Here is a 25048-nt window from a genome sequence, read left to right as displayed (position 1 = left end):
AGAGTCCATGTAGCACGTGGCTTCAGGAGATGAGTACTTCTCTTAAGTGAAGAGTGGGATCTGATTGCTCTCTGATTCCGATGCATCTCTGGGCCTGATAATTTAAAGGGGCTCACCAGATAAAAGGTTTCTTTCCTTTCTCATACTCACTCTTTTCAAAGGGACATTAGAATTGGCCACTGCGCTGTGTCTAGATTGTAGGCAGCAATACTCGTCCAGCACATGCCTCCCCTCAGATCGCTTCCATTCAGATAAGGTACAGTTACATAGGTGAGGGACTAGTGGACTATTTTTACCACCAGCCTATATAACTGCATTCACTGTTAGCCCCAGTTTTGCCAGATGGTGTGAAAGCACAACCCACTCCCATCTGGCTCTTCGGAATTCTGACATAAGGTTTAAAAACATAGTCACGGTTTCTTAGGAATTATCCCTGCTTCCAGCACTGTAGCTGTAGCCTGGGTACTAGGACCAGTACATGAAGTAGGGGAAAGAAAGATGAGGTGATGAAGGGAAGAAAGAAAGAAGAAAATTTAGAATCACTGCCAGTGTGTTTCTCCCTTGGCTGGAACTGCACGGTCACACCAGCATCTTCCCCAGCCCCTCTTCCTCAGATTCTGCATGTCATGTTGCAGCTTGGGGAGTCTCAGGAGTTTGACTGAAGCAGGGATCAGAAGGTGGCCCTCCAGGAGTGAGCTGGAGATGCCCAGTCTCTCTTGCTTTAACATAGAGGACAGGATTAAAGGCTTAGGGAAATTGGAATGCTTGAGTGGATTTGTCACTTAAAACCCACTCACCCGCACTGGAGGGTCTGAAGAACACAACTTTCACTGATACTTTGAGAAACAGATTTGTGCGTGAGCCCTGGCATCCCTAATTGCTCCTCTCTGTAGGCTGGACCTTACAGTGGGAACTGCGGTCCCTCAGTAGGAAAACTTAAATGCAGTGGGAACAACTGGATCCCGGGGAGGCAGGGGCCAAGTGTCAGCACTCAGCTGCTGAAGGCAAGATGTCTGTAACGGACACCGAAGCAAATCCACAATCAGAATAATCTGACTGCTGTGCCCCAGTCAGAATAGGGGTTTATGGGGGCCTGGTGGTGAATGGAGTTTTAGCTCAGGTCTGACTCTCAGTGGATTGAGTGGGTCCATGGACCTCTCCTATGGTTATTTTCTCAGTTCCAGCTGCATAATTGGAATAAATGTTTGCATCAGCTGGCAGAAAATCCCCACATTGGTTCCCTAAGCTGTGGAGTAAGGGCTGTTATGGTGGGAAAGGCCAAATGGAAGCAATAGAGCTGCTTCTACCTAGGAAAATTATACATTAAAAACAGCAGCACATCCCTGGAGAGATTGCAGAGATTAGTGCCACCATCAAAGACTCGCAAGATGCAGGGGTGGTGAGCCTACCCACATCCCCACTCAGCTCTCATGTTTGGCCGGTGCAGAAGACAGGTGCATCCTGGAGAATGGCAGGGGTCTTTCGTGGCCTTCACCAGGTGGTGACCCCCGTTGCAGCTGCTGTACCATGTGATTTCATTGCTTGAGCAGGTGAACGCATCTCTGGGACCTGCTCTGCAGCTGCTGATGTGGCAAGTGTCCTTTTCTCCATCCCTCTCCACATAAGATCCATCAGAAGCGGTTTGCACTCACCTTCGCTGCCTGCCTCAGGGACATATCTGTCCTTTAGCCTTGTGTCAGTTTCATTCACGGGGATCTCTTCTTTTTTTTAATTTTTTAATGAAAGTTTTTATTAATTTGTTATATATATTTTTTCTTTTTCTTTTTTTTTTTTTAAGAAAAAATAAGAGGAAGAAAGAGAAAGAGGAAGAGGGAGAGAGGATGGGGGTATTGCTTTATTGCTCGGGCTAGAATGCAATCTAAATACGGGTATGCCTATAATTATCCTTAATAATGGAGATATAAAAGAGAATGAGGGAAGAGAATAACAAACAAGGAGCCAACCAACATTTCGTTTAAACTTCTAAGTTGATATGATGTGGTACTGATAAGAGTGTATATTTTGTATATTTAAAGTGGAGAGCTCTATAAATGTTAATTACATTTACTTGTTCCAGATCTGAGTTCAAGTCCTGGATATCGTTGTTAATTTTCTGTCTCATTGATCTGTCTAATATTAATGTTGAAGTCTCCCACTATTATTATGTGGGAGTCTAAGTCTCTTTATAAGTCTCGTATGTCTGCGTATTCCTGTATTGGGTGCATCTATATTTAGGATCTTTAGCTCTTCTTGTTGTTGCATTGATCCTTTTATCATTATATAATGTCCTTCTTTGCTTCTTTTGATCTTTGTTGCTTAATTGTAACTTCTGCTTTTTATTTATTTATTTTAGCTCTCTGGTTGGTTGGTAAATCCTTCTCCATCCCTTGTTTTGAGTCTTTGTGTATCCTTGAATGTGAGATGGGTCTGGATGCAGCATACTGATGGGTTTTAGTTTTTTATTCAAATTGCCTGTCTATCTTTGGATTGGGGGATTTAGTCAATTTAAATTTAGAATTAATAATAATATATATGAGTTTAATACTGCCATTTAATATTAGCTGGCTATTTTGTCCATTAGTTGATGTAAATTCTTCATTATATTGATGCTCTTTTTGGTATTTTTTTAGAAAGGCTGATGCTGTTTGTTCCTTTCTGTGTAGTGGTTCTTTCAGAAGCTCTTGTAAAGCAGGCCTGGTGGTGATGAAATCTCTGAGTGCTTGCTTGTTCACAAAAAACTTTATTTTTCCTTCACTTGTGAAGCTTAGTTTGGCTGGATGTGAAATTCCGGGTTGAAAGTTCTTTTCTTTAAGGATGTTGAATATTGGTCCCCAGTCTCTTCTGGCTTGTAGGGTTTCTGCTGAGAGACCTGCTGTAAGTCTGATACGCTTCCCTTTGTGGGTAACCTGACCTTTCTCTCTGGCTGCCCTTAGTATTTTCTCCTTCATTTCAACCCTGGTGAATCTGACGATTCTGTGCCTTGGAGTTGCTCTTCTTGAGGAATATCTCTGTGGTGTTCTCTGTATTACCTGGAGTTGAATATTATCCTGCCTTACTAGGTTGGGAAAATTTTCCTGAATAATATTCTGAAGCATATTTTCCAGTTTGGATTCATTCTCTTCATCACATTCAGGTACACCTGTCAAGCGTAGATTAGGTCTTTTCACATAGTCCCATATTTTTTTTTTTTTTTTTGGAGACGGAGTTTCGCTCTTGTTACCCAGGCTGGAGTGCAATGGCGCGATCTCGGCTCACCGCAACCTCCGCCTCCTGGGTTCAGGCAATTCTCCTGCCTCAGCCTCCTGAGTAGCTGGGATTACAGGCATGCGCCACCATGCCCAGCTAATTTTTTGTATTTTTAGTAGAGACGGGGTTTCACCATGTTGACCAGGATGGTCTCGATCTCTCAACCTCGTGATCCACCCGCCTCGGCCTCCCAAAGTGCTGGGATTACAGGCTTGAGCCACCGTGCCCGGCCACATAGTCCCATATTTCTTGGAGACTTTGCTCGTTCCTTTTTATCCTTTTTTCTCTAATCTTGTCTTCTTGTTTTATTTCATTGAGTTGGTCTTCGACCTCTGATATCCTTTCTTCTGCTTGATCAATTCGGCTGTTAAAACTTGTGCATACTTCACGAAGTTCTCGTATTGTGTTTTTCAGCTCCATCAATTCACTTATATTCCTCTCTAAATTGTGTATTCTTGTTAACATTTCGTCAAATCTTTTTTAAAGTTCTTAGTTTCTTTGGATTGGGTTAAAACAAGTTCTTTTAATTCACAGAAGTTTCTCATTATCCACATTTTGAAGCCTGCTTCTGTAAATGGAACAAACTCGTTCTCCATCAAGCTTCGTTCCCTTGCTGATGAGGAACTGTGATCCCCCGCTGAGGGAGAGGCGTTCTGATCTTGGGTATTCTCAGCCTTTTTTGGCTGTTTTCTTCCCTTCGTTATAAATTTATCCCTCTGTGGTCTTTGTATTTACCGTCTTTGTAATTGGGTTTCTGAGTGGACGTCCAACTTATTGATTCTCAGCGCCGAAATCTGAGCAACCCACTGCACCGACTAAATCAGCGGCGTTAAGATTGATGGTGCTTTTCTGACTCTGCACCAAGAACTGACGTTCCAAGGCACCGGCAAAATCGCCTCGCCAGTCACAAGAGTCGCGCTGGCAACCCGTGGGGCTCCTCCGTTGGGAATCTCCTGGTGCGTGAGCAACAAGAATTCATGTGAAGGTGTGGCGTCCTCTCCTTCTTTGCGCTTTCACTGGGAGCTACAATCCAGAGCTGCTAGTGATCAGCCATCTTGGGTCTCTCGCCTAATTTGTTATATTTTTTTATTTTAGTAGCTTTTGGGGTACACATGGCTTTTGGTTACATGGATGAATTGTCTAGTGGTAAAGTCTGAGATTTTAGGGCACCTATCACCCGAGTAATGTACATTGTACCCAGTACATAGATTTTTACCCATCACCCTCATCCCACCCTCTTCCAAGTCTGCAGTTTCCATTAGACCACTCTGTATGCCTTGCGTTACCCATAGCTTAGCTCCAACTTACAAGTGAGAACATATGGTATTTGGTTTTCCATTAGTGAGTTATTTCACTTAAAATAATGGCCTCCAACTCCATCCAAGTCTGCAAAGGACATTATTTTTTGTTTGTTTGTTTGTTTGTTTTGTTTTGTTTTGTTTTGAGACGGAGTTTCACTCTTGTTGCCCAGACTGGAGCGCAATAGTGTGATCTCAGCTCACACCGGTGGCTCATGCCTGTAATCCCAGCACTTTGGGAGGCCGAGGTGGGCAGATCACCCGAATTCAGGAATTCAAGACCAGCCTGGCCAACACGGTGAAACCACTTCTCTACTAAAAATACAAAAATTAGCCAGGCATGGTGGCATGCACCTGTAATCCCACCTACTCAGAAAGCTGAGGCAGGAGATTGCTTGAACCTGGGAGGTGGAGGTTGCAGTGACCCGAGATCGTGTCATTGCACTCCATCCTGGGCAACAGAGCCAGACTGTTCAAAAAAAAAAAAAAAAGATATGGTACACCTGTTTAGGGCACATACCATGACTGGAGCTTGCAGGACTAGAAGTTTCTCTGGGTGATTCAGTGTGTGAGTGATGAGTGAATGTGGAGGCTAGGACAGCACTGTACATTACTGTAGACTTCATAAACACTGCACGTTTAGATTATACTGAATTTTTTTAAAAAATATTTTTGGTTCTTCAATAATAAATTAACCTTAGCTTACTGTAACTTTTTTACTTTATAAACTTTTTAAAGACTTTCTCACTTTGTTACAATACTTAGCTTAAAACACAGATGTACAGCTGTACGAAAAATTTTCTTTATATCCTTATTCTGTAAGCTTTTTTCTATTGAAAAAAATTCTTTTGCTTTTTGAACTTTTTTGTTAAAAACGAAGATACAAACATAGACATTAGCCTGGGTCTACATGGGGTCAGGATAGCAGTATCACTCTCCCACTGCCACGTCTCGTCCCACTGAAAGATCCTCTGGGGCTGTAGAGCTTGGAGCTGTCATCTCCTAGGCCAGCCATGCCTTCTGGACACCCCCTGCAGGACCTGGGCGAGGCCCTTGAGAAGGTGCTGTTCTTTTCAGAAACATGTCTGTGGTGGTTTGCTTTGTTTCTTTTTTCATCACAGATTTGTGTGAGTAATACATTGTGCTAAGACATTCCTGTGGCTGTGCTGTCACTAGGCAGTAGCACTATTTCAGCTGTGTTTATCTTATGGGGGCCACACTCGTTATATATATGGGCCATTGTTGACTGAAACATGGTTATGCACCTTACGACTGTCTGTCTCTCTCTGTCTGTCTGTCTCTCTCTCTCTCTCTCTGCTTCTGTCTCTCTGGAGAACCCTGACTCAAATGATGGATCTGCCCCCTCATTGGGTCCTTTTCCAGAAGGCACCACCTATGTTCTTCTTTCCTGTGTCTGCTTGGAAGTTGGGCGCAGACTCAGGCCAGATCTGCGGGACTCTGTCTGCGCTCCCTAGCCCTTCCTGGGATCTTCTGGAGTTTTGTTCTTTGGCTTTGGGTTTCTTACAGCAGAGTGTAACACAGTCAGTTAGAAATGCATGTTGCCTCGCGAGCTGATACTAGTGCCCGTACACCTACAGCACGAATCTGTGAAGGTAACAGGAATAGTCACAACCGCTGTTTAATCCAGCACTCGCCATGGGCCAGGCTGTGACCTTCATGCAATAATAACCCATTTCGTCTTCACAGCAACTCTGCACAATGGAGACTTTCTTTATCCCTGATTTATAGGTGAGGAAACCAAGGCCCAGGGGTCGTTCATTCCGCCAAGGTTGCACAGGCAAGAGGTGGCAGCTCAGACCTAGAGTCAGGCTGTAAGCACGGCATGCGCAGCGGGCCCAGGTTTCTCGGCACAGCACTCACCCTTAGCTCAGGCAGTGCACCCTGATGGTCTCTCTTCTGACTTAATATACAGAAAATGCTGGGTATGACTTGCCAAACCAATTCACCAGAAACTAATCCACTAGGGTGGAAACCCTCATGTCAGGCTTCAGACTGTCACTGGGCAGGGGCACTGCCTGCCCTGGAAACCTGACTTCCCCCAGCTGCCTGCATGCTTCAGGTGGGCTCGGCCCCCACCTGGGCTGCAGCTCATTGTCTGTACGTTGTAGATATTCAGAATGCCCTGTTACACCTTGTCCCACTCCACGTGGGACCTGGCTCTTGATGCTGCTCTCATTAAAAGATGCTGCTTTAAAATCCTTGGGTTTTAAAACCCAAGCAGTTCTGAAGAACCATTGTTCTGGTAAGTTCAGGCAACTCATTGAGTGGCAAAAGCTGACCTGAACCAGTTGGAAGCTGATGATGATCCTGATTACTCTCCAGTGGCATGACTGAAGGTTTTGCTGCAGAAATGGCCGTGTGTGTATGTGTGATTACCAGGTACTACCCTGGAACTGCTGGGGGTATCCTGTGATAGAGCATGTATACCAAATGATAATGGGGTTTTTGTTTTGTTTTGGGGTTTTGTTTTTTGTTTTTTGTTTTAGGCAGAGTCTTACTGTGTTACCCAGGCTGAAGTGTGGTGGTACGATCATGACTCACTGCAGTTTTACCTGGGCTCCAGCAGTTCTCCCGCCTCAAATCCCCAAAGTAGCTGGGACTAGAGGCATGCATCACCACACCTGGCTAATTATTATTATTATTATTATTATTTTGTATTATTTTGTATTTTTTCTAGAGACAAGGACTCAATATGTTGCTCAGGCTGGTCTTGAACTCCTGAGCTCAAGTGATCCTCCCACCTCAGCCTCCCATGGTGCTGGGATTATAGGCATGAGCCTTACTAAAATCCAAAAAATTCCCGATTCCCAAACACACGCAGCCCCCAGGGCTTCCTCTGGCATTGTGAACCTGTATTACCATTTCACCAGCTCCAGAGGCCATTGCCCATGAGTACAAATGGTTTTAGAAACAGCTTATTTACTTAGAGGGCACTGTAGATTCACATGCAGTTGTAAGAAGTAATGCAGAAATCCCAGTTTCCCCTAAAGGTATATCTGACATAACTACATAAATATCACCATCAGAATACTAACCTTGATACAATCTAGATGCCACTTTTTTAAAAAAAGTTTCATGTGAAGTTCTACCCAGTCAGTGGGCCTTCAGGAGCTGAGTCCCCTCTGGTCTGGAGTGAATGACCTTGCCCAGGAGCAGGAGCCCAGCAGGGCCTCTTGCACCGTCCCAGCCAGACCTTGAGCGTGGCAGCAGCTACAGCAACAGCAGGCCTTGGGGTGAGCACTCGCCTGCTGCTGGTCCTGGCATTGAGTTCTCACGACAACACTCCAGAGGTGCTGGCATCACCTCCACTTTCTAGAAACTCAGAGAGGCTCGAGACATGGGGCTGCCTGCCCTGGCGGGCCTGGATTCAGACCCAGGAGGCCTGGTCCTAGTACCCATGCTCACAGCCATTGCCCCATGCTGCCTCCCTGGAGGGCGTGCAGTGTGCCCTGGGGACAAGAGGCAGTGGGAGCCGCTTAATTCTGGTCCAGGCAGAGAGGGGAGGTGGCTGAAGGAGAGCCCCTCCCAGTGTGCATGGCTGAAATCAGGAGCCTGGGCGAGAAGGGAATCCTGGCTTCCTGGGTGGGTGACTTCACCTCTCCAGGCCTTGGTTTTCTCGTTTGTCAGAGGAGGATGGTAAAAACGCTGCCATGTAGAGGAGCATGGACGATAAAATGAGCAAGTGAATCGCTCACACGGTATTAGGCACATAGTAAATGCTCCGGAGATGAGCCGTGTATTATCTGTGCTGCCGCTGCCTGTTATTCCCACCGCCTTTCTCTTCCCTGCACTGTCATTGTTTGCCTTCATTTTCCTTCCCAGCCAGCCCACCCCCGGAGAATAGGAGACTGGCGGGGAGGAAGTGCTCAGTCACTCATTCATTTGTTTGGGGAAAAGGAGGTGGTGGGAATTCATTCACTGTTGCAGGCACAGCTATGGCTGAGCCTCAGCCCTGCCCTCACAGGGCCACCTTCCAGTGGGGTGGACAGACCGGTTCCCAGCAGGGTTCACGATTGGAGCAGGGGAGCCCAGGGACCTTTGGGGACCCAGAGGGGGTACCTGACCCAGCCTGTGGGGCGTCCTAGAGGAGGGGACACTGGGGCTGAGACCTGGAGGAGGAGGTGGAGGTACGAATCAGGTGCTCTGGGCAGAGGCAGCCTGCACAAAGGCCTGGAGCCAGAACGCTGGGGACATGAGTGGCCTGGCTGGGAGGTATAGAGGAGTGGCAGGAGCTGCATCGGCCAGGCCACACGCTGGTTTGGACTCCAGCCGGGTGTGGGGTGTGGGCGCATAACTGCTCCCCGTTGGGAAGGATTCCAGGGCTGCCTGGCGCTGCCTTCCTCCCCTGCCTTACACCCATCCACGGCCCAGGTGGAGCTGCTTGGCAGGTGCCCTGGGCCTGTCCAGACAAGGAGGCTGTGGCCTGCTGAGCCTGGGTTCTCCTCACCCTGCTTTGCGCACACATCTGTTCCTAGCATGGATGAGCCTCACCCTTTCCTCTGTCACACCAGCCTGAGGGATCAGCGGGTGTCTCTGCACAGGCTTCTGACTCATGCTGCCAGGCTTTCTACCAGAGGCCACCCCTGTTCCTTGAGGGCCAGCCCTGGGACCTCCCAGTCTGTCCCCTGGCACAGACCCCCTGGAGCTATGAGGGTCCACTCTTGGGGAGGCCAAGGATGGTGGACCGGACAGATGGGGTCTACATGACTAAACTGAGACTCAGAGAGGTGAAGTTACTTGCCCAAGGTCACATGACAAGTAAGTAGCAGAGCCAGGATATGAATCCAGCCTCAAAATCCAGTCATCTTTGGAGGTTAGAAGATCTCAGAGTTTGCAGGAATCAGGGTAGATAAGGTGGAGAGTGGGGAGGGGATAGGCTCCTTTCACTGGGAACTTGCTGTGTCCCAAAGCTGGATGCCCCCCGCTTATCATTTAGGTCTGGTCATCAGCGTAGCAGGCCTAGAAGGGGGGCCTTGAAGAGCGGCGGGCACTCACGTGGAGTTTCCTCTCGCCTGGCAGCACTGTGCAGGGTTGACAAGCATTCACCCATTCAGCTCTCAAGTGGCCCTCTCAGGGAGATACTGTTCTCAGTCCCACCTCAAGAGGGAAACTGAGCCCCAGAGAGGCAGACTCACCTGCCTGAGGTCACCCAACTCATGACTGGCAGAGCTGGGATTTGAACCTGTGTCCCAGATCTGTGGCCTTCAGTTCCTCTCTTCAGTGGACACAACAGGGAAATCCCTTGTCCCGGGCCTCCCCAGAAGGTGAGTGAGAGAAGTGACACCACTCAGTGCTGCTGCCCACCAGCCCCTGCTGTCTGCCAGGCCCGCTGACAGGGGAGCCCTGTGTCACCTCCCTGTTAGCGATTAGGTCACCTGGGCTCAGGGACCCCATGTTGTCCAGCAAGTCGTTGGCCCTTTGTGTGAGTCTGGGCTGCTCATTGTGACTGTAGACCCGCCAGGCTTTTCCCCTCATGCTCCCGCCACCTTGGTAGTCACGACAGTAGTGTCAGGACTTGTGCTTGGGACACTGCTCGTCCCACAGGGATTCTCACAGGGCACCCGAAGCTGAGCCCCTAGTCCTCAGACAAGCGGCTGTTTGATTTTAGTGCAGTCAGAACTAAGATTTAGGAAACACACCCGTGTGGGCAGCTTTGCTGTGCCAGTTTTGGGGTGCAGAAACCAAAGCCCGGCAGTTAAACATGTCCAGGGTTGCACCAGCGGTCTGACTTCAGTGTTCATGGAACCCAGGGCTGGGCAGCCTCTGTGCCCCCACCTCGGCCTCACCGTGCACACCCCTTCCCTCCCACCCAGGTGGTCAAGGTGAAGCCCCACGACAAGGACGCCAAAATGAAATACCAGGAGTGCAACAAGATCGTGAAGCAGAAGGCCTTTGAGCGGGCCATCGCGGGCGACGAGCACAAACGCTCCGTGGTGGACTCCCTGGACATCGAGAGCATGAGTGAGTCGGGCCCAGGCGCCCTGTGCTCCAGCCCAGAGCATTCCACATGGGCCCTCTCTTCCCTGGGCTGGGGGTGGGCTCAGGGATAGCCCCTTGTTCTGTCCCCAGGCTGCTGTCTGTCGCTTCTCTGCCTGTGTTCCAGGGCGCTGCATCCGCAGCCTGAAGCTGGGCCTCATGCTTCCCAGTGGGTGAGATTAGGGAGCTGTGGACCCCTTGCCATTTCACTGGCCCCATGGGCTGTGTCTGCCTCACCTCTAGGTGCTGAGGAGATCCAGATGATTATTTTGGATCATCCCACAGATGACTGAGCATCTCCTATGTGCTAGGCACTGTCCTAGGCACTGAGAGTACAGCTATGAACAAAGCCGTTCCTAACCACATGGAGCTGATATTCTAGGAGGGAGCTAAGATGATGAACAAGTCACATAGTGAATAGTGCTAAGTGCTATAAAACCGAATAGAGAGTAAAGATGGGGGTGAAGGAAGAGAGGGAGGTCAGGAAGAGGCCTCTGGGCCAGACCTGACCCAGGAGGGGACTCTTCACTCATTCTGTCCCCCTCTTGACCTGTGTGTCCAGAGCCAGGTCTGCCCCATCCCTTTTGGAGTAAGACCCTTTTGCCCCCAACAGTGGCTGTGGTCACTGACTCTCGTGTCCCCTTCGTTCACACCCCAGCCATCGAGGATGAGTACAGTGGACCCAAGCTGGAGGATGGCAAAGTGACAATCACCTTCATGAAGGAGCTCATGCAGTGGTACAAGGACCAGAAGAAACTGCACCGGAAATGCGCCTACCAGGTAACGCACCTGTCAGGTACCGGGCACACTGGGAGTCCGGGGATGGCATCACAGCACTGCCAGCCCGGGACACTGAGTAAAGTGACAAAAGGGCAGCCATAACAGCTGACACCAAGCGGGAGTCATGTGTTGGACACTGTGCCGGGGGCTTACCGCGTGATCTCATCTTGTCCCACAGCAGTTTACGGAGGTGGCAGGCAGTGCCGTTTGACAGATGCAGGGACAAAGGACCAGAGAGGTCAGGTGACTGGCCCAGGGTTCAAGGTGAAGCAGCAGAGTCTGTTGCTTCGAGTTCTCATCCCAGGCTCTTGGGCCTCTGTGGCTGCTGGTTGTTGCAGGTTGTTTGGACCTGATGGTTGCTCCTCGTCCTGAGACCATCCCCCACCGCCACCCTGAAACCTGACCCAGGAAGGCAGCTGGCCACCAGGTGTTAACTGGTTGAGAGACTCAGGCTCTGGTATCCCGTCTGGACAAGGCCCCCTGCCCTGACCTGTCAGGGCTACAGGCACCTTACCATACCTTTGGGGGAACTGCTGGGATCTACCTCATCCTGGGTTGGTTGTGAGGATGCAGGATTCCTTGTGAGTCAGGTTGACAGGGAAGTGACTTACAGGAGTGTGCAGGCAGTGTGGAAGCTGCCAATTGATGGGTCCTAGAGAGCCAGGTGGCCTGGGTTCGAATCTGCCTTCCCACATACTAGCTGTGCGCCTGTGGGCAGATGGCTTCACCTCTCTGTGCCTTGATTTCCTCCTCTCTACAGTGGGGATAATCATGTTGTCTCTTCCAAGGGCTGTTGTAAGGAGTAAGTGCATGTAGTCCACATCAGCGCTCCTAATAGTGTGTAGCACACGGTTAGTGCTCTGAATGGGTCAGCTGTTAGGATGACCACATTGTTTAAGGTGAGAGAGGAGTCGTCTCCACATTGCTGGTTGTTTTTAACTGAAGTATAATTAATACACAGTAAAATACACAAATCTTAAGTGTCCAGTTAAATGAGTATTTATAGTTTTATATGCCTATTGCCCAAACAAGTTACAGAACATTTCCACCAACCAGAAGGCTCCTTTTGACCCCTTTCCAGTCATCCCTCACTCCCATCCCAGGGGCAACCACTGATCTGATTTTCACCACTACAGATTAATTCTGCCTGGTTTTGAATTTCATGTCAATGTCACATGGACTTTCAGTGGTTAGTGTCTCTTCTTTCGCGCGACCCAGAGTGTATGGGATTCATACATGGATGTTGTATCAGCAGTTCACATTCTCCATTGTCTGAACAGCCGGTGATTTGTTTATGCAGTCTTCTTTTGAGAGACATTTGGGTTATTTCTACTTTGTAGCTTTTATAAGTATAAGCTGCTGTGAACCTTCTCAGTCAAGTCTCTTTTGTGAACATGTTTTCATTGTTCATGTTGAATTTCTCTATTGTCTTTTTTGTTTGATTTTTCATTCATTATTCTCTTATGCATGCTTGAGGTTTAATTTGCTTTCTTCTGGCTTCTTAATATGGATATTAGTGCTGTTAATTTTACGTCTTCTACGCAAAGAGCTTAAAAGTAAATTTCCCTCTAAGCAGTGCTTTAGCTGTGTCCCATGAATTTTGATATGTTGTATTTTCATCATCGAGTTAGAATTTTTTTTCTAATTTTCTTTATGAGTTCTGATTTTACCTACAGGTTATTGAGAAGGGTATTGTTTAACTCCCAAATATTTGGGGACTTCTAGATGTTGCTAATTTCTAATTTGGTCAGACAACACACACTGAATGATTCCATTGGGGCTATTTTTGGATCTCTCTTGGCAAGCATGCAGTGTGTACTGGAAAATAGTGTGTATTTTGCAGTCATTAGTCATAGGGCTCCATAAATGTCAATTAGTTCAAGATGGTTGAGACTGCTGTTAAAAATCTATTATAGCCTGTTTTTTTCTAATTGCTCAATCATTTATTGAGAGGGGGCTGTTAAAAGCTGCAGCTATACTTGTGGATTTGCCTGTTTCTCCCTATAATTCTGTCAGGTTTTTTTCCTGTATTTTATTAGGTACACATTTAGGATTGTTATGCTTTCTTGATGAATTGACTAATGAAGTGACTTCAGTACTTTTTGGCTTGAAATCCATGTTTTCTGTTATTAATACAGTTAGACCAGATTTTTTACACTTGATATTTGTACCATATAACTTTTCTACCCTTTTGTACTTAACTCATTTGATATCTTTATATTTAAAATATTTTTCTTCTAAACAGCATATACTTGGGTCTTGCCTTTTTATGCAGTGGGACAGTCATTACTTTTTTTTTGTTTGTTTGAGACAGTTTCGCTCTTTTCCAGGTTAGAGTGCAGTGGCGTGATCTTGGTTCACTGCAACCTCCACCTCCCAGGTTCAAGCGATTCTCCTGCATCAGCCCCCAGAGTAGCTGGGATTACAGGCACACGCCAGCACACCAGCTAATTTTTGTATTTTTAGTAGAGACAGGGTTTCACCACATTGGTCAGGCTGGCTGCTCTTGAACTCCTGATCTCAGATGATCCACCCACCTTGGCCTCCCATAGTGCTAGGATTACAGGTGTGAGCCACTGCTCCTGGCCAATCTTTATCTTTTAATTGGAGTGTTTAGTTCATTTATATTAAATGTAACTATCAGCAGTCATATGATTGCATTTCAATCTACTGTCTAGATACCTCATTTCTGTATGTCCCGTTTTTTTTTCCCCGTTGCTCCTTGACTTTTGTGTGAATCAGGAATCTTTTAGCATTTCATCTGTTTTATTGAATTTTTTGTGATACTTGTGAACTTGTGAAAGCGCGTGAGGAGGGATGGAGAGTGTTCAGTGGTTGTACTAGAGCAGCCCTTCTCAGCTGAGCTCTAGTGAGAGAGTTAAGCCCTGACTCCCTTAGGCATCCATTGTATACACAGTGAATTCACTTCTCTCCTGTGAATCTGTGCGCCTGCCTTGGGAGAACTTAGCAAATATCACTGAAAATATTTTCTGTAAGGCTTTATCGTTTCCCAGAACCCTGGATGAAAAAGGCTGCTCTAAAGATTACAATGTGTATCTAACGTGTCCCATTCTACTTTAAAATAATAACATGACACTTCAAGGAAAATATAACAATCTTATGGCCAGGGATGGTGGCTCACACCTGTAATCTCAGCTCTTTTGGAGGCTGAGGCAGGTAGATCACTTCAGGTCGGGGGTTTGAGACCAGCTTCACCAACATGGCAAAAGCCCCGTCTCTACAACCCTGTCTTTAATAAAAATACAAAAATTAGCCAGGCGTGGTGGCACACACCTTTAATCCCAGCTGCTCGGGAGGCTGAGGCACAAGAATCACTTGAACCCAGGAGTCGGAGGTTGCAGTGAGCCAAGATCACGCTACTGCACTCCAGCCTGGGTAACAGAGCAAGACTCAGTCTCAGGAAAAAAAAAAATGAATCTTACAGTGATTCCTTTTCATTTCTCCCAACCTTTGTGCTCATGTCATACTTATGCATCTGCTATAAATACATTGTCATTTCTTTAAATATCCACTGGTCTTCTAAAGGAATATACATATGAATGCACAGAAAATGTCTTCTATGCTTACCCTTTCTCTTACTGTTTCTTCTTCCATATGTGGGCTTGTATCTGGTATCATGCCCCTTCTGCCTGAGTACTTTTAGCATTTCTTACAGTGCACATCTGCTCTAGACTAATTCTCTCAGCTTTGGTCTGCCTGAAAATGTTTTTTTTTTGTCTTCATTTTTAGGGGTATCTTTGCTGGATATAGAATTCTAGTCGACATTGTTTATTTTAGTGCTTTAAATGTGTTGTTGTCTTTTGACCTCCATTGTTTCTGTGAGCAGTCATTCATATCTTTGTTCCTTTTTCTTTACCGGTTTTAAGATTTTATCTTTGGTTTTTAGTAATTTGAGTATAATGGGCTTTGATGTGCTTTTTGTTGAGTCTATCCTTTATTTATTCACTGGGCCTTTTAGATCTGTAGGTTAGTATCTTTCATTAGTTTTAAGTTCTTAGCCATTGTCTCTTCTTATATTTCTTCCCATTTCTGCTCCCCTCCTTTTGGAAAGCTAATAACATGCTTTTTAGACCATTTGATACTATTAGATCTTAAGCATCTGGGTTTTTTAAAATTCTTTTCACTATTTTTCCTGTGTATTTCAGTTTGGATAATTTCAGTTGTCCTTATGTTCACTGACTGTTTCTAACTGCTGTTAAGCCTAACACGTGAATGACTTATCTTATATTGTATTTTTTTATTGGTAGCATTTTCATTTAGTTGGTTTTTTTAAATATACTTTTCATCCCTTTGTTCCATATGTTCATGTATATTGTCTACTTTTTCCACCAAGTCCTTTCACACATTTACCATAGTTATCTTAAAGTCTCTGTCTGGTAGTTCCATCATCTGGCCCGGGACAGCACCCACCTACTGTGTGATCTGAGCTGGTAGCTCAGTCTCTGGGTTCTGGCTTGTCATCTGAGTCTGCTCTGTTATCAGTTCTTCCTGTATCTTATAGTTTTATTCTATGCCAGGCATTTTGTATAAAAGAACATTAGAGACTAAGGTAAATGAAGTTTTTCCTCAGAAAATGGCACATGTAGTCTGGGTACCATGGCTCAGACCTGTAATCCTAGCACTTTGCAAGGCTAGGCTAAGGTTTGCAAATTGCTTGAGCCCAGGAGTTCAAGACCAGCCAGGGCAACATGGAGAAACCCCATCTCTACAAAAAAATACAAAAATTAGCCAGGCGTTGTGACTGGCACCTGTAGTCCTAGCTACTCAGGAGACTGAGGTGGGAGGATCACCTGAGCCTGGGAGGTTGAGGCTGCAGTGAACTATGATTGAGCCTCTGCACTCCAGCCTGGGTGACAGAGTGAGACCCTGTCTTAAATAAGAAAATGACACACATTTCTTCTGTTCAGCCACAAGAGGGAAGGGCTGTATGAACCCCATCTGTAGTTTAGGGGCAGCTTTTGTTAGTTTCTTTACCACCAGCTTTAAATGTGTGCAGAGTAAAATCAGGACTTTCCTTTCAGCAGAGCTTGGAATCTTAGCACTGGCAGACTGCCAGGGATGTCTTTATGTTTTAAAGTCACTAGCTTTTGGAGCTGTAGGGGACCTCTGGTATTCAGCCCTGCCACCAGACTGTTGGGTGGCTGGGGCGCTCTCCCCTCTCCAGTCTCACCCCCACTTCTGTACCTCAGGGGGTTTCTCTCAACCTCACTTCCTCATGCCTAGCCTTCCATGAAGCCCATGTGAGGGAGTTGGCGGGACCAGAGGCAGGCTGTGCTGGGGCTCCCTGGGGTCCTCATCTGTCAGGCCAGACCCCCCATGCCTGTGAACTTCTGCTGATTTCCCCTCACACTCAGCCCTCCTGCCTGCACCGGAATGAAAGCTGTGGGCTCCTTCTCCAAGGAAGGGCTTGTCCTGTCTGCATTTTGATGAATTTAAGTCCCTTTGCATTGCCAGCTCTCAGATGGCTTTTTGTTTTTGTTGTGGTTGCTTGTTTGGCTTGTTTTCATGTTAGGGCGAGGCAGTCTTTTGTAACTTTCTACCTTCTGTCTAGAAGTAGATGCCTCCTACGTTTTCTTAACACTTTTTTCCCCAACTTATTTTGGCAATTGTCAAACCTACAGAGAATTGAAAGAGCAGTACAGTTAACGTCTATACACCCTTCACCCGGATTCAGCACTTGTGAACATTTTAATGCATTCACTTTATGTATCTGTCTACTTATGTATGTATATGGATGTGTATACCTTTTTTTTCCCCAACCCGTTTGAGAGTAAGTTGCAGCCCTCATATCCTGGATCTCCCAAAAACAAAGACATTATCTTGTATGACCACAGTTGAATTGTCCTGCCTTAGAAGTTCCTCACTGATACAGTAATACTGACTAAGGCAGACAATCCACAGGCCATCTGGGAAATCTGGAAACATTGACAAATATGCTTGTCATTGTCAAGGTCTCTCCAATCTGTGAAAAAAATCGTCTGCATTTCTAGACACCTATGACTATTTTAATTCCCCCAGCTTTCCTAAAAACATCCTTTTTACAAAGGCCTTTACAAAATCCAGGTCCATTAAAAGCACCAGTGTTGTATACGACCTGCCCTTTTACCTCTTCTTACCTGGAAAGTCTCACTTCTTTTTTGGGAGACTCTTCCATGATAGTGACATTGAGCTGTGTCCTGGCCATTTCTATTATAAAATGTTCTGCAATCTGGATTCATGCATGTGCTTCCTCACGATGCTGAGTATTTGAAGATAATTCAAGAGTCAGGTTTTCATAAACAATCACAATGCTTCAGCAGTGCACGGGCCACTGAGAAGCCTGCGGGCTGCCTCCAGCCCGGCCTGCACCCACTCCTCCAGACTTCCCCTGCCCTTTTTCTTCTCTCCCTGCTTCTCCCTCATCCTCAGCCCAGCAGGGTTTCCTGGGCAGTCCAGGCGTTCGGGGCAGGGTTGGGCAGCAGCCCCTGCAGCCACTCCCACTGAGTCTGCCCTGCCTTCCAGATTCTGGTACAGGTCAAAGAGGTCCTCTCCAAGCTGAGCACGCTCGTGGAAACCACACTCAAAGAGGTGCGAGTTGTGGGGCAGTGCGGGGAGGGCTGGCGGGGTGGGCTCTCTGGCTGGGGAGGGGCCACAGAGCTCAGGAACTCATGGATCCACCTCCCTCTCTCCCTGACACCCCACCCCTGTGCCTTTCTTTCCTGAATGTCCCATTTCTCTCCTGGCCTCTGGGTCTCTGTCCCACCCTCTGTTTGTGTGCCCTGCTTGTGTCTCTTGCATGATTCTTCTCGGTCTACTGTGAACTCTTACCCTTCCCTTCACCTCTGCCCCCTCCCCACGTCTCTCTCTGGGCCCCTCCCTCTCCGGTGGCCTCTTTTCTTTCAGACAGAGAAGATTACAGTGTGCGGGGACACCCATGGCCAGTTCTATGACCTCCTCAACATATTCGAGCTCAACGGTTTACCCTCGGAGACCAACCCCTATGTATCCTTCTCAGCAGAGCCAACCCTCGCCCTGTCCTCAGATGTGCACGGAGCGGGAGGAGCCCCTACCAGGGAAACGACAGGACCTTGGAAAGGAGAGGCCTGGCCATGATGGGGCACCAAGGTGCAGGTGGAGCTCAGGCTGGCCACGTACCCCAGGCTCCGACAGGCCTGGGCCACCACCTACCTGCTGTGTGACCTGAGCTAGGAGCTCAGTCTCTCTGGGCGTGTCTTCATCTGCTTCAGGATAGCATTTGAATGGCACCTGGCACTGGCCACACCTGGGTTCCATCCTGGCTTTGCCACTTCCCAGCTGTGTGACCAAAGCAGGTTACTTTACTTCTTGATGCCAGTTTCCCTATTTGTAAAAGGATAATATGTACAACCCTGTTACTAATCAGTTATTGAGAGGATAAGTTAAAACAGGGCCTGGCCCACACTTGATGCTGTGTAAGTATTTGCCCATATTATGATACTTGCTTGATGAATGGGCACTTGTAGGCCCACTAAGCCTGTGCATTGTTGGTTGGGATGGCCCGTGTCCCATCTCCCCTGTGGCTGTAGGCCTCTCTGGGGAGAGCTGAAGCAGGTGGACTGGTCCCCGCACCTCCCCGCCATTGGCTTTCTTGGGAGACAGGAGGTAGGGTCCTCAGTGCCGTACTACCCCCCCCCACCCCACCCCCTCCACACTTGCCATGTTTTCCTTAGCAGGACAGATATTTAATGGTGACTTTGTGGACCGAGGCTCCTTCTCTGTAGAAGTGATCCTTACCCTTTTTGGCTTTAAGCTCCTGTACCCAGATCACTTTCATCTACTTCGAGGTAAGCCGGGAAATGACAAGGTTTGGGTTCAATGTCGGTTCCTGGGTGGGGCACTCACTCTGCAAGGATAATAGTTGCAGCTGTATTTATTTTGTGGATTCGGAGATCATGTGCAGGGCAGCCTTGTAAGGCTGAGTGTGTTGTGCACTGCACAATAGCATCACACCAAAGGATGCATTTATATCATAGATAGCGTAGAAATGGATGTTTACTCTGACCATTTTTCAGCAGATGGCAAACAAGGGTCTGAAGAGGGGGCCCTTTTTCTAGTTTTCACCAGGGCATGAAACAGGCTCCCGAGTGGCCCTAATCTGGCAGTCACGTCAAGCTGAGTGACTGAGTACCCAGACCAGGGGCCAAGGGCAGGGGCAAGGGACGGCTGGCGAGGCAGTGCGCCCCCTCACACTCAGGTTCGGGGCAGATCGGGTTCTCCTGACTGAAGTAGAGCCTGGAGCTGAGTGTGCTGGTTCACACCTGTACTCCCAGTACTTTGGAAGGCCAAGGTGGCCAAGGTGGGAGGATCACTTGAGCCCAGGAGTTTGAGGCCAGCCTGTCCAACATGGTGAAACCCCGTCTCTACTAAAAATACAAAAATTAGCTGGGTATGGTATCTCATGCCTGTAATCCCAGCTACCTGGAGGCTGGGGCAGAAAAACCGCTAATCCCAGCTACCTGGGAGGTTAAGGCAGGAAAATCGCTTGAACCCAGGAGGTGCACAATACAGTGAGCCAAGATCACACCATGCACTCCAAGCCTGGGTGATAGAGCAAGACTCAGTCTAAAAGAAAAGTTAGCTAGGCATAGTGGCACTGTGCACCTGCAGTCCCAGCCTCTTGGGCGGCCAAAGCAGGACGATTGCCTGAGCCCAGGACTCTGAGCTGCAGCGAGCCACGATGACAGCATGCACCCCAGTGTGAGCAGCAGGGCAAGACCAGAGGCCAGGTGCGGTGGCGCAGCCTGTAATCCCAGCACCTTGGGAGGCCGTGGTGGGCAGATCATGAGGTCAGGAGATCCGAGACCATCCTGGCCAACATGGCGAGACCCCATCTCTACTAAAATACAGAAAAATTAGCTGGGCGTGGTGGCGCATACCTGTAGTCCCAGCTACTCAGGAGCCTGAGGCAGGGGAATCGCTTGAGCCTGGGTGACAGAGCAAGACTTCGTCTCAAAAAGAGAGGAGAGAGAGAGAGGAAAGAAAGAAAGGGAAGGAGGGAGGGAGGGAAAGAAATTTGCAGTAGAGCCCAGAGTATTGCTGGAGGAGCAGACACAGCTGTGAGACAAAGAGGGGTCAAAAGGGGCCCTCTAAGGTTCTGGCCGGAGCATCTGGAGGGCTGCGGCTGCCAGTGACAAAGATGGGGAGACATAAGAGCAAGGTGGGGCCAGGAGTTGAGGAGCTCCCCTTTGGACTTGGCTGTGAGACTCAGAAGACATGGGGTGTGGGTGGGGTTCCAAGGGGTGTTGTAAATGTAGGTTTCTTGGTGTCCAGATGAGATTAGACAAGAAGAGCTCACCAGGTTGTGAGGGCCATACAGGGGAGGCCCTGCCCATGGCGGGGTCGAGGTGAGTGGGGAGGTAAGCAGTTGGCTGGAGCGAAGCCTGATGCTGGTGCCCCTGGGTTCACAGAGCTCACGCAGCAGCACCCAGCATGGGGTCAAAGCTCAGGAAGCCCCTACTGTGGGCCTCGTTGCAGGAGGCAACAAGCAGTCAGGCAGAGGAGGCCGAGTGCTTGTATCTGAGACAGAAGGATGGAGCTCACGGTGGGCTGGGCTGGGGCACCTGCTCTGTAGATGGGCCTACTTTTTGTTTTTAAGACAGGGTCTTGCTCTGTTGTCCAGGCTGGAGTGCAGTAGTGTGATCATAGCTCCTGCAGCTTCCACTTCATGGGCTCAAGTGATCCTCCCACCTCAGCCTCCCAAGTAGCTGGCACTACAGACATGCATCACTGTGCCCAGCTAATTTTTAAAATTTTTTGTAGAGGGGTCTCAGTATACCACTCAGGCTGGTCTCAAAATGCTAGGCTCAAGCAGTTCTCCTGCCTCGGCCTCCTAAAGTGCTGGAAGTATAGTCACGAGCCATGGTGCACAGCCATGGGCCTACTTTTTGTCAAGATACCCCCTTGGGGCCTGCAGTCTGGAAGGTACTGCAATGGGAAGCTTGAGGCCCACGGGGCAGGGGACACACCCACACTTCTGAGCCCTGAGGGCTCCGGGCTGGGGGCATTGATGTACCTGGAGGCTGAGCTTTCTCTTCTGTTGTGTTGGCCAGGCAACCATGAGACGGACAACATGAACCAGATCTATGGTTTCGAGGGTGAGGTGAAGGCCAAGTACACAGCCCAGATGTACGAGCTCTTCAGCGAGGTGTTCGAGTGGCTCCCACTGGCCCAGTGCATCAACGGCAAAGTGCTGGTGAGGACGGCGTGAGGCCCAACTGTGCGGTCCCTGCCCAGCCACATCTGGGCAGATGTGCTGGGGAGGGAAGTTGGGGCCTGTGGGTGGTTGGCACTTTCCCTCACAGCAGCATCTCCCAACTCCCCAGATCATGCACGGAGGCCTCTTCAGTGAAGATGGCGTCACCCTGGATGACATCCGGAAAATTGAGCGAAATCGGCAACCCCCAGATTCAGGTGAGCGGAAATGGGGGCAGGCATCTCCAGCAGAAAGGGGCGGCGTGGGTTCAGATCTCCCCTGCAACCCAGCCCTGCCTCAGAGGATGGGCTTTGTGCCCTTGGCAAGGAACAGCAGGTCTCAGCCTTAGTTCCCTCACCTGTGACTTGGGCCAGTGCACCTCCTTCATGGGGCTGTAGTGGCAAACATGGTCATGACTGCGGGCTGAAGGCTGGGTGAGCAGTGAGCATACCTGTCCTTATTTATGTGTGTTCCACTGTGGCCCCCTGGAGGGAGGAGAGGTCTTGGGGCTCCTGTCCTAGTGACTGCAGACCTCACCAACAGGTGCGCGTGCACATGCACACTGTAAGTGCCGCAGCGGACACAGATGGGGTGGGCTGGTGCCGAGTGGTTAGGGAGGCGGGGTTTGAGCTGACACTGCAGGAAGACGATGCACCTGTGTGCACAGAGCCTGGCGAGCACATTCTAGGCTCAAGGAGGGGTCCCAAGGCAGGGAGACGTCGGCGCGCAGGCAGGGCTGTGCCTTGAGGGCCGACGTTGGACGTGGTGTTAACTGGGCCCAAATCCTGTGGAGCCTTACAGGCCTCAGTCAGGAGCCAGGACTTTGTTCCTAGGGCAATGCAGAGCCACCAAAGGCTTCAAGCAGGAGAGGGCCTGATCTGAATAGTGACAGTGAAAGCTCCATCTGGCTTCATGCCACAGTAGATTGAATGGGGTCTGGAGGGCAGATCAGCAGAGGGTGGAGGTGGCTCAGAACCACGGTGGACTAGGCCTGTGCATGATGGATGTCCCCTGCCCAGCCTCCCCGCCAGGCTATGCTATGGTGGGAGCGCATGGCTGGGCCAGGAGGTGGCCTAGTCCCTAACGTTTCCTTCACTCCGCCCCAGGTCCCATGTGTGACCTGCTCTGGTCAGATCCTCAGCCACAGGTGAGTGCGGTGGGGAGCAGGGCTGGCGGATGTGGCTGGGGGCAGAGGGTGGAGGCAAACAGTCACCCTGAACCGTCTGTCCCACCTGCCCACCCTCAGAACGGGCGCTCGGTCAGCAAGCGGGGCGTGAGCTGTCAGTTTGGGCCCGACGTTACCAAGGCCTTCTTGGAAGAGAACAACCTGGACTACATCATCCGCAGCCATGAGGTCAAGGCAGAGGGCTACGAGGTGGCTCATGGAGGCCGCTGTGTCACTGTCTTCTCTGCCCCCAACTACTGGTATGTCTTTGCCTTTCCCACCTCGGGCCTCCACCAAGCCACAGGTCTTTCTTTTGCCTTTTTGTGATGGAACATTTCAAAGACCAGGCAAGAGCAGATAAAAGAGCATGATGAACACCCCCACAACCGTCCCCCACCTGCACAGCACCAGTGGGGCCCAGTCTGCAGGCGCAGACCAGCCACACCGGGTTACAGCAAGCCCCGGGGGATTCACTTCCTCCCTGTGATTCCCCAGCACGTTTCAGAAGGAAAGGGCTCTTTTCTAAACCACAGTACCACGTTCATGCTTTTAAAACGGAGTGCTGATCCCTTGCCCTCACCTGAATCCCACCAACTTCTCTTTCTCCTGTCTCTGCTGAGTGTTTTCCCGCTGACTTCTTCCAAGCGGAACCCAAACAAGGGCCGCATTTTCCGTCTCTCTCCTGTGGGTTCCTGTCTCTCCCCACTCCCATCCTGCTTGCTCTAGCCACCTGTGTCCTAGACTGAGACACAGAATAGGCTGACTGCGTCCCCGTGGTGCTATGTGACATGTTCCTCTGTTCCCTGCGGCTCCGGGTGGGCAAAGCTGGAGGCGTGATCAGATCCTGAGCAGGGTCTCGGCAAACATCCACCTCTGTGGGCTGTGCCCTGCCCCTCCCTGCTCCAGCTTCCCTCACTGCCACCCTCTTGTCTGCGTCGTCCTGCCCCTCCCGTTCTCTCCTGTGGATTCCTGTCTTTCCCACTGCTGTCTGTCTGTGTCTGTTATGGCTCTGTTCCTTCTCTGCCCGACCGTTCTCTTAAGCCTCCAGCCCTGACCACACTGTCCACTCTGCTTCTGTCCCTGCAGCGACCAGATGGGGAACAAAGCCTCCTACATCCACCTCCAGGGCTCCGACCTACGGCCTCAGTTCCACCAGTTCACAGCAGTGGTGAGTCCCCCGGAGGGCCCCCTCCCCTCCCATGGCGGGCCTGGGGACAAAGAGGCAGAGACCCTGGTAAGGGGCAGGGGAGGGTTACGCCGGGGGCTCCGTTCTGACTTCTGTCCATGCCGCCTGCTCTGGTTCCACAGCCTCATCCCAACGTCAAGCCCATGGCCTACGCCAACACGCTGCTGCAGCTGGGAATGATGTGAGGCGACGGGCGGGGTGGCCTGCACCCCAGGGCCCCTCCACTCCCACTGGACCCAGGCCCGGGCCAGGGCAGAGCAGGCCCCGCCGCAGGGCAACGTTGGACCCCCTTTTACTTTGTAAAGTTTGTATTTATTCCCCTTTAGGTTTGCAGAGGGGGTAGGGGCAGAGTCGGGCTGGCCAGAGGGCCTGCTCCCTGGACAGAGAGGAAGGAGATGGAGCAGCTGGGGCTGGGGGCACAGCCCGGGCATTCTGTGGGGACGCTGGCCTCGGGGTGGGGTGGGGCCGAGTGGCTGCCCTGCTCTCCTCGTTTGCATGGCTCCTCCCCCACTCAAGCAATAGGGCCCCGTCATAGGAAGACCCCCAGAGAGAGGGTCAGCAGGGGGGCCTCGCCTGCGCCTCCCCTCCTGTAGCCCCATGGTGGGGCTAGGCTGGGGCTCACCCCCCTCCCCAGCTATTTTATGTCTGTAATTAAATATGTTAAAATAAAGTCATTATGGAAGTCAGCTTGACTCTGGATGGTGGAGCCACGGGAGCTGCCTTGGCTGGGGTCACTGTCAGCCTCCTCAGCAGAGCTGGAGGGTGGGAAGGCCGTGAGTCCCACTGGCTAGGCCCACCCAGCTCAGGGCTGACCCACCCAGCACCTTGGGCCGCTGGAGAGAGTTCTGCTGCCTGATGGGAAGGCCCCACCCACAGTGCATTTGTATGGAGACAAGGCCTGGGTGGGGCTGATGAGGCCAGGACCGAGCAGAGCCTAGCGGAAGCTGAAGAAGCTCCTCCCCCTCTGCCGGCCCCAGCAACAAGTATGACGGTGCCACTCCCTGCCCCCTGCCACCCTCCCTCTGCCCATGGCTCACCAGGAAGCCCTGCTCCCTGCGCAGGGTAGGCCCAGCAGTGGTTCTTGACATCACACGATGAGGCAGACATCTCCAGTTGTCCAGGAGACCACAGGACCCCTGTCTCAC

General features: G+C 49.9%; 1 protein-coding gene across 1 annotated transcript in view; it reads left to right on the top strand.

The window, feature by feature from the left end:
• PPP5C (protein phosphatase 5 catalytic subunit) overlaps positions 1–24589 on the top strand; it is a 39086-nt gene extending 14497 nt beyond the window's left edge. The window contains exons 3-13 of the mRNA XM_003940266.4: positions 10379–10526; positions 11200–11321; positions 17844–17909; positions 18225–18323; positions 19039–19144; positions 21410–21552; positions 21683–21770; positions 22659–22699; positions 22799–22977; positions 23804–23885; positions 24026–24589. Of these exons, the coding sequence (XP_003940315.1) occupies positions 10379–10526; positions 11200–11321; positions 17844–17909; positions 18225–18323; positions 19039–19144; positions 21410–21552; positions 21683–21770; positions 22659–22699; positions 22799–22977; positions 23804–23885; positions 24026–24088 (1137 nt within the window). The 3' untranslated portion in view covers positions 24089–24589. The remainder of the gene's footprint in view (positions 1–10378; positions 10527–11199; positions 11322–17843; positions 17910–18224; positions 18324–19038; positions 19145–21409; positions 21553–21682; positions 21771–22658; positions 22700–22798; positions 22978–23803; positions 23886–24025) is intronic.
• The last annotated feature ends 459 nt before the right edge of the window (positions 24590–25048 follow it).

This window comes from Saimiri boliviensis, chromosome 14 (assembly GCF_048565385.1).
Source record: "Saimiri boliviensis isolate mSaiBol1 chromosome 14, mSaiBol1.pri, whole genome shotgun sequence".
Classification (NCBI taxonomy): Eukaryota; Metazoa; Chordata; class Mammalia; order Primates; family Cebidae; genus Saimiri; species Saimiri boliviensis.
The sequence above is the reverse complement of the archived record's forward strand: the minus strand, read 5'-3'. Positions and strand labels throughout refer to the sequence as shown.